The following is a 9,395-nucleotide window of genomic DNA, read 5'->3' as shown; positions in this document are numbered from 1 at the left end:
GTTTTAGAAGTGAGTTGTTTGAGATTCTCCATAATTTGAATGACATTCAACAACAATTTTCCCGCATTGTAACGAGTTTTTACAGGTTAACGTGGTTGTCGCACTTTGTTTTAAAGTTTGCTCGTGGCTCCTACAAGTTATTTCTGTTTTTGGTCGTTGCCTCCTGAAAGAAATTATTTTCATGAAACCTTGACGATATTTCGGAATCCTCCATGCGTAAACATATGGATCGATCGCCGAGTTTAGAAACAGAAACCTTGTCGAGAAAAAGTCGGCCAACCGAAAAACTGATCTTAAATATAAATCAGAGCCTTTGTACCAACATCCAATGTGAATCGTGATATAAGCTGGAATCAAAGTTAAATAAAACAGGGTTAAAATTATGTACACTGTATGAGACATTTTTCGTTCTCTCGCCATTTCTCGCCTTCTGTTCATCGGAGAATCCTGCAACGTTTCCATTTCTCGTCGATGAAGCTTCAAAGCTCGAAAGATCTTAATGCAGATTGCCGTCAGCAATAATATAGGAACTGTCGCATGCGTGTGTAGATAGACAATGCTGTAAATTTTCTTATCAAGACCAGTCAATGGTAAAGAACACAGTAAAACTGAAGAGATCCAAACCATCATTATGAAAATCTTTACTCGTTTCTTGGTAACCGTCGATCGATACCCCATCGGGTCTGACACGGCGATGTATCGATCCGCCGACAATGCGATGATGGTGCAACCAGTGATAAACAATGTCAGCGCTTCGAAAACTTCGATAACCACTCGGATGAAGTCGGGCACCTCTTGCTGCATATAACGATGAGTGTCTCGCACAACGACAAAGTACCCAACAAGCAATCCAATGAGCAAGTCTGAAACGCTGAGATTCGCAATCAAGAAAGTGGAAGGAGTGCGAAAAAGACGGCGGTGATTTCGGCGAATTGTCAACAGCAGAAGAAGGTTTCCTACTATAGTCACACTAGCAACTGTGAACATAATCACAGCTGAGCTCAGGCAAAGATCTGCTCCGAGAACAAATTCCGGTCCACAAATTAGGTCTCTTGTTGCGTTTGACACCACACTAGCACATAACTTTCCAAAAACTTTAGTGGTGTTCATCTTGAACCAAAAGAACTTAAGCACCTTTCAGTATGATGATTGAACAATGAGAAATCCTTGTATATTTGAACACATGTCAGTCTTCTTTAGTTATTTAAATGGTGATAGAGGAGAGTCGACTAAAATGACGCCTGTTGTGATTGGTTGGCTGATTAAGCTAACATCCGCAGTGATGATGAGACATTTGTTGTAGGACGTGACTTTACTGATTACTTTTAAACCTGCGAACGAGGTTGACTGTGATTCAACTGTTTCAATAATATTATTCAGTCTTTCATGACATCGATTTGTATCTTGACGTACTTTTGTGAGAAAACGTCCGTATCACCTAGCTCCTACTTACGACACTTACTAAATACAGAACATTTATCTTCCCCAGCTTTACTTTGGCTACCAAATTGAAAAAGTTGCCTGAAACAACGATAAAACAGATACAACTTTTCACTGCAATTGTTGATCGATTTTTCTTCAAAGTTGGTAGGTTTTTGTTACGGTTTTTATTGATTTCTTGAGAGTCTTCGACATTTACACCCGTTATTTCGCGGCCAAAAAAAAGACTCGGACTATTTCTAGATCGTACATCAGATTTTTCTTAAAGGACGTGACTCAATATCTTCCTTAAGGCTAAGAACGACATCAGCTGTTTAGAAGTTTTTTCAGTTACGACCTTGACTCGTAGCTTGTTGAACTTTTTAATAATCTCCCTACTTCCTGTCCACAGTTGCCAAAAAATAATAATTCCTTGCGCATGCTGTTATTTGGTCATGTACGTGAGCTAGAAACGACGCTTAGTCGACAACTGTTGATCTTTGTCAATGTAGCGCAGTGAAAAAAAATACTGCTGATTATTTCAGCTGGTTTTGATTCATTTTGATTGTACTTTGTTGCACCCTACAGAAATTAAAACAAAGAGATTCTCTCTGAATATATATAAATTCCCTTCGTTTGACGACTTTCGTGCACTATTTGCTGATAACACTACAGATTAGCACAACACGCCATAATTACGTCATTCATCGATTTTAACACATTTTTAGAAAGTAAGCTAGAATTAACTTTAAACCAATACACTCATGGGACACGAACTTTTAATGGAATAAAAACAGCTTTATATTCATCCTGTCAATCGTCATTTTATCAGAATACACATCTTAATTCCTTTTAAATTTAGCAATGCCTTTTGAAGACACGCAGTTCGCAACTGGAAAATATTTCATATCTGATTCGTATTTTTCTTCTGATACATTTTTAAATGTACTAAGATTTTTCTACTTTCTTAGAAAAAAATACAAGTTCCCTCGTTGTTACGTTAATACACGTTTGTTTTAATCAGTTAGTTCTATGCAGTGATCTAAGAATAATTTTAATATCTCAAGCTGGCGAAATATGCCTTTCAGTTGAAATTTTCTTTACTCCCTTCTCTGGCCGATCGATGTATCAGTGCTGTCAAAGAACTCATACTAGCTGATGGATGATACAGTAAAATTCCATGATGAAGGACTGATTAGCTGTGAAATTATTCTTTATGAACCAATTTAGAGCGAAGGCGAATTTTAAATTAAGCAACTATAATAACAGTCAGACGTTTATTCTGTGTACCATTTACTTCCTCAGGTCATTATTAGTAAACGCACGGAATCTCAGTTTTCTATTTTGGAATACACTAATGCGACTCAGTAAGCTTCAAAGTTCCTTTTTGTTCAGCAATTGGCATAAAACGATGAAACTAACTGAAAACGTACTAAGATTCACGGGAAAACCATCATTAATATTGCTTAATTTTGTAAGAGTAGTACGGCTTGTAAAGACGACAAAGATGGAAATGGAATCCAAAATGAACACAAGCTTCAACTGAATTCAGGTCACTAAGTTTGGTGCGTTTTCCTTAGGAAATCATTTGTAAAAATATTGTTGAAAACTCATAAAGTCGTTTAAAACCGGTTTAAACGTTGTTCCATCCATCGACAGAACCTCTTTGCACTTATTTGCAGCTCTACTCAAATTGATTGACATTTTCAATTTAAACCTGCATGCAACATTGACATCCTAATTTTGCAGTGTTTGTTGAAGCATCTATTTTTTAATCATGTTTTTGCGAACGTATTCTCAGGCAGTGCAGATGTTGCGATTGAGTTGTGTGACATCTTATACGCATTTAGGACTTCAGTAACGTGACTTGTATGCTGTTCCTCATAGATGTCATCTCAATTCTAAGAATTTAAATACGTATTAATAGTACAAAGGTCTTCTTTAGTTAATTTCTAAAGGTCACGAACATCGATTTTCGTGAACATTTTCATGTCTATGCAGATATCAGTTTCAGAGATAACACTGAAATTTGATCGAATTGAAAATGTCGGCCTGGATCAATTAGTTTTTTTTCCGTTTCAGAATCAAACCGATAATTCTGATATCAGAACGAACCTCGACAATTCTCTAATTTCAAATAAGCTCATACTCCGAAAGCTTATCAGGCCTTATGTTATCGTAAAAAAGGTAAGAATTTATTTTACTGTATACTTTTTCTACCTTGTATTCGTTTCGGACGCCATGTTATTGTCGCGTATGGGAAATCAGCAAGGGAGTTCGACGTATACAAATGTCCGTAATTTTCAAAAATATTATTTTCAATAATTTTGTTCTGAAAGCCACTACATAGGTAAACCATTATACCTTTTTTCTACTCTCTGTAAAACTTCACGTTCCTTTTGCATTGTTTACGTAAGCAAACCTATTTTGTCCCATTATTGAAATCCACAAAATGTACGGCGTACGGAGAAACCTACAAATAAATTCCTTTCCAGTCCAAGATATAATATACGCTACTGGTGTGAGGCCAGCTTGTGACACAGCTTGTGTGCTACCTCTCCCTACCAGCCCCCAACCCCCACCGATTTCCCCCACCCCACCCCGCCAGCATTTCTTCAGCCACGGATTTGTCTCAGTTACGCGCATTTTAATCCTCCACGAAAGCATCCATTTAACGTCCGTGGGAGAACTGGGTACCATATCTAAAAATAACTTGAGCGAGATTAAGACCTATATGAGGGATTGGCTCTGTTATCCTTCATCGTCTCTTGACATTAATTATAACTACACCTTGTCAAATAATAAAAATCGTCAACATTGCTGAAGCTATATATGTTGTAAAATACCGTTTATTAAATGCTTGTTATTTTAACGCTATTCTTAACAATGTTTTTCCAGCTTTGTGGTGAGCAAAATGCATTTAAGTAAGCTGCAGAAAATCTCCACCATATCAGAAATAATCTATCTTCCAATTAAATATTTACAATGTGGGTTCTTTAGTCGTAAAGGAGTCTTAACGTGGCACGGAACTTTACGAAACCTCTCCATTATAGTTTCCGAAATTTTACGAGTAGATTGAGCAATCGATTGCCTTAAAAAGCTTTAAACAAAAATACATCCTTGTATTTAATAACTACACATGATATTTTGATGTACAACTAATTGCACTTTAAAGCTAAAAGTTCTTGAGGTTTATTCAAAACTCTTTTTCATTCCTAAAGCTCAAAGCCAAAGTTCAAAAGTGCAAACTGAAAATTCTAATTTACGAAATATGACTCTACGTTGATCGTTTCTGTAATTGACGAGTGAAAGAAAAGCGCAAACATTTATATAAAAAAAGCAGCTAGTATTAACCGAACAACAAACTCACACTTTTGTATTACAATCTTGGACACAACTCATGTTGTTGAAACAAACTAACAACACTCGTCAAAAAAGCTTCACTCCTATGTGGATGGCAAAAGTTCTTTCTCCCTCACCCCCTCCCCCTCCCCCTCCTTGTGCGCACGGTTTTTTCAAAGGCATACCAAAGTACCTAACATTTGTTTTAGGCAGGAGCCGATCACTAGGAGCGTGCAACTACCCCCATGTTCCTGTCACGGCGTTTTCACAGACTTATCTATTTTAAGTTTGAATTGAACGCGAATTCAGACCCCCGCAGGAACCTCGGTGACCAATCACAAGCACGGACTTGATTTTTAATTGACGTCATCATTTCACCGGAAGAATAAAAAGAAAAAGAAAATTTCCTTACCGATGAACGCTCATGTAGACCGGAACTGACCTATTTCGCGGCAAAAGAAACCTAAAAATAGACCGGTCTGTAAAAATGCCGTGACATAGGCTTAGTATGGGAGTTGTATGCTTCTCATGATGGGCTCCTGTTTTAGGACAAAGCAAGGGCCTCCCAGGGGCGTAGCATGTTACATGTTCCCTTGAAAATTTCAGTTTTTCTCCCTTGTTTCCCATTAATATATCCCATTGTTCCCTAAATTTTTTTTTTCAAAGTTCTCGTTATTGTAGAGGAATAAATGATTGAAATAAATGATCACGTTCCCTTGTTCCCCAAACCCCTTGGAGACGCTAATTTATGAGGAGGTAGCAGGCTAAAAAACGTACTGTGCTCACGAGTTTTCAATGCACAAAATTAATGGCAATTAAACACCAACAATTCGACTTCAATAGTTTTGTCGGAAACAGTTGTTGCTTGATAACTTCGTCTCCGTAATACAACAATGAGCTCTTCTTACGAAGGATATTTACAAATGTGCCTTGCCTTGGATAAAATTCCTCTTTTCTGATTCTGATCTTTAGTGGCCTTCACTATAAAAGCCAGAAGCTGCATTCTGTTTGAGAAAAGGAACAAAGCAAAGATAAAATTGACAACATGTTTTGCTTATTTTTCATTCGCAGTGGGAACATAAAATCGTTTTGAAGAACAACAATATTGGTAACTCCATTTCGTTACTTTCGGATGTCAAGCTCACCAATAAAATCCGAGTACTTAATTCTTTGCGCTGTAAAGATTTAAGGAACCTAAAACCGCGACTTTACTTAGATTCCCATCCCTAACCTACAATCAAGATGGCTTCCTGAAGTGACCATGAAAGTGATCATCATTAGGAAGTCATTATAGGATGTTAGGTTTGACAGTTAACTGTTCAAAAACAACCCTTGTCACAGACTCGTGATCAATCACTGTGTTTGGAGCGAGAGAAGGTATTGGATGGGAGAGTAAATTGATCTCTGATAGAAATCTCTTCTCACAGCCATCTGCTTTTGATGGTGAACGGTAATTCTTTTGTTTTTGTTTTTTACCTGCAGATTGTATAAGAAGTTCTCCCCCACGTGGGAGTCAGCCAGGCTGGACGTTAAAAGATTGCAAAAATCCTGATTGGAGCTATCAGGGGCGCTGCCATTTGACACTGGTGCGGGAATCGTTTGCTGTTGAGAAAACTGGAGATTACTCAGCTCGGTGAAGGCTGGTGGCGGAGGAGGGACTGGAAACTGAGGTGGAAATGGATAGTCAGACATCCGTGGCGCCGACCTGGGAGGGCCGCCATTTTCCATTTCAAAGGCTGATGGGTACATCAAGGGATTCATTGAAGAGTTATAGCCTTCGTGTACATGAACTGAATTCTGGATGTGATCTTTGAGGCTCTGGATGTAGTTTGTGGCAATCCGCAGCAATTCTAGCTTCGTTTTCACTCGGGTTTCCTCGTAATTCGGGATCGCGCTTCGTAGCTCTTCGAAGGCGTCATTCATCTTTCGAACCCGTTCTCTCTCCCGTCGGTTTGCTAGGACTCTCTTTGCTCTGGACATTTGTCTTTTGCGAGGCTTCTTTGTTTGGTCATCTGTAAAATTTTCCATGGCTGAGAAGAAAACCATATAAGATCATGTCAGTTTAAACAGAATTTAGACAAAAATAAAGATTGTCCCGGGCAACCCATAATGTGCTACTCGTTAGCTTTCATTTGAGTGATGACAAATTAGGGTTTGATCCAAGACCAGAACCACCTTGTACTTAATACTAAATAGTACCACCTTAAAATGCAGCTCGGCCGTTTTCTTTTAAATGGTCACAAACCAGGGAGCACAAGTAAGCCACGATGGCAACGGCAACGAGAACAAACATCAACAAAAAGAAAAGGTTCAATGCGTAGAACAGTGGTAATGCACGTGCGTTATAAATAATAATCCCAATAAATGTAGTAATCGTGCTTTGCAAACCAACAACGTGAAATGAGCAAGTTCTGTGTATTTTGGAGAACGTTAGCCACAACGGTTAATTTTTCGTACTTCCTTTTGGAATTGATTTCTGGCATTACGTATGTAGTTTGAACAGCGTTTTAGATTAGATCAGAAAACTGCGAAATTCGAAGGTAAAATATAAATCCAGTTTTTACAAGGCGTTTTCCTCGACGTCGCTGTCGTCATCGCTTAAAAGCTCCCCTACTATGCTTGTAGCTAAAAAATGTGGCATAAGATGACCTCGAGACGATATTTGCAATTCAATATCTTTTTTTTTTCTATCTCTGTTGCGGAAATTAAGTGTGATGGTGTTTCTTTATTCATCCCAAATAGTTTGCTGATCCATATCTGAATCAGATATTCCCAGCAAAGGAAAGACATAGGCACGCAAGGCGCGCATAAGTTTATTTTTTGGAAGTAGCGGCATTGTGATTAGGTTAATCCAACAAGTTTGGTTACGATATACAGCAAAAATAGAATTTTCTTCATCTTATGAAGTGTAATAGTAAGCCTAGTTTTATCAATGTTTGATTTTGACAATTAATCAGTGGCTTTTTTTATAAGAACTTTAGTGGAGCTTTTCCCAGCAAGACAGCTAGGTGATACAGTCTGTAATAGCAGCTAACGGTAAAAGCAGATTGGTGGGAAACTTTTATGGACTCATTTTACAACAAGAACTAATTTAATGCAATAGCATGGTCTTATTCTGTTGCCAGCATCGATCAGATTGAGTATAGTTTCTTTGGTTTTGACATTCCAAGAAACACTTCAAATTATTATTGATTTTAAAAGCCATCTAAACGAAAAGACACTTTTGGAGGTGAATTAATTGCAACTAGATCTCTGAAAGAAAGTATAAATTTAACAAGACAGCACGAAATCTCCAGAGTTTGGGACGTTTTCTTGTCACATAACCCCTCCCAACACCTAAGAACCTATTTGGTGGCAAAAAAAAAAGAGTTACCAAAAGAGTAACTGTCTGGGAGACGCAAAATTTACCTCTGTTAATTGTGCAATCCGTTTTAACAACATACCGTCCCATTCTCTAACCGAAAATTTGGTTGGTTCTTTAGTAAAACGCCCAATGTGATTGGTTTTCGATCGCCCTGGAAACATTCTTCTTCCTCCCAAACAATGCTGAGTTTTCTATTTCTAAGACTGCGCAGATCACAGCACCTACACAGCATTGAACTAGGGGACCGGGGGTATCAGAGAGTCATCACTAGATGCACGCGAAATGGAATTGAAATAAAAAACCTAAGAAGCACTTGTGTCTCGTGACATTTTCTCCACGCCCCCTACCCAGGCAAGAACCTCGATATGGTCTCGCATAACTCCAAATGGAATGATGGCAATGCAAAATTGCCATCACCACGTCTAATTTCCACGAAGGACATTGTGTCCATTTTGGCAATGCAAGCTTATCACATCCAACAAACTTTCTAGAATACTACTGACAACAAGAATTGTTTCATATACAGTCGGAGGACCACCTTGGACATTCCAAAAAGTGGTCACACACAAAAATGGGCATTGTTTCAGTTAGTGTGTGACGTTTTGGAACCGCTTAAAATTGAGGCGTTTGTAGTAGAATTTTAATGTTCTCTTTAATAATCTTTAATTTTAAATTGCACAACTTTCATTTAATAAATGTCAGGTGAAGGTTTATCTTTTTCAATGCAATAGTTGCAGGGAACATACATTCTAGTTTAGTAGGATGAGATTAATATATAGAGGATATTACACGGTGGCGAGAAGATATGAATTTTATGTTCTCGTGGCAAGAACAATATCTCACTCGTTCGCTTCGCTCACTCGTGAGATATTGTTCTTGCCACGAGAACATAAAATTCATATCTTCGAGCCAACGTGTAATGTTCTTTTTATTATATGGAGACTAAATATTGAAACCAATTCAACAAAAGCAAAAGGCGGGAATCGTGACGTCATTGAACGATACGACACTCACAAAGGTGACATACGGAAAATACGCCACTCGGGTCCCGGATGAAGTGGCGTATGGAATCTACGAGTGGTTTAGTTCCCAGTAAAACACTCTTCTCCATATAATAAAGCCTAATATGACCCTAAGGTGGAGCATTTCAACACCAATTTTGGTTACACCTGTGCCAGAAGTTCAGTAAGTAGAGAGCCACATGTAATACGCATCAGCATGCTCGCTTCCCGTTGCACTGAGATCCTTAAACAAGCTAATTTTGCATCCA

At 38.2% G+C, this 9,395-nt stretch overlaps 2 protein-coding genes across 2 annotated transcripts in view; both read right to left on the bottom strand.

Moving 5' to 3' along the window:
• The window catches only part of LOC145478269 (adrenocorticotropic hormone receptor-like), a 1,765-nt gene extending 541 nt beyond the window's left edge, over nt 1-1,224 (bottom strand). Inside the window, exon 1 of the mRNA XM_081456232.1 lies at nt 1-1,224. This exon is cut by the window's left edge and continues 541 nt beyond it. Within this exon, the coding sequence (XP_081312358.1) occupies nt 4-1,110 (1,107 nt within the window). The 5' untranslated portion in view covers nt 1,111-1,224 and the 3' untranslated portion in view covers nt 1-3.
• A 4,890-nt stretch (nt 1,225-6,114) lies between these two features.
• On the bottom strand, nt 6,115-7,147 carry LOC145471085 (uncharacterized). The gene has a single exon (XM_081454799.1). The coding sequence runs from the start codon at nt 6,805-6,807 to the stop codon at nt 6,115-6,117; it is 693 nt and encodes a 230-aa protein (XP_081310925.1). The 5' UTR covers nt 6,808-7,147.
• Nucleotides 7,148-9,395: the final 2,248 nt, after the last annotated feature.

This window comes from Orbicella franksi, chromosome 2 (genome assembly GCF_964199315.1).
Source record: "Orbicella franksi chromosome 2, jaOrbFran1.1, whole genome shotgun sequence".
NCBI lineage: Eukaryota > Metazoa > Cnidaria > Anthozoa > Scleractinia > Merulinidae > Orbicella > Orbicella franksi.
Note: the sequence above shows the minus strand (reverse complement) of the source record. Positions and strands in the feature narration are given on the sequence as shown.

What these genes read in the sequence shown, in the direction of transcription:
- LOC145471085 (XM_081454799.1), bottom strand. Translation starts at nt 6,807, where the DNA reads ATGGTTTTCTTCTCAGCCATGGAAAATTTTACAGATGACCAAACAAAG.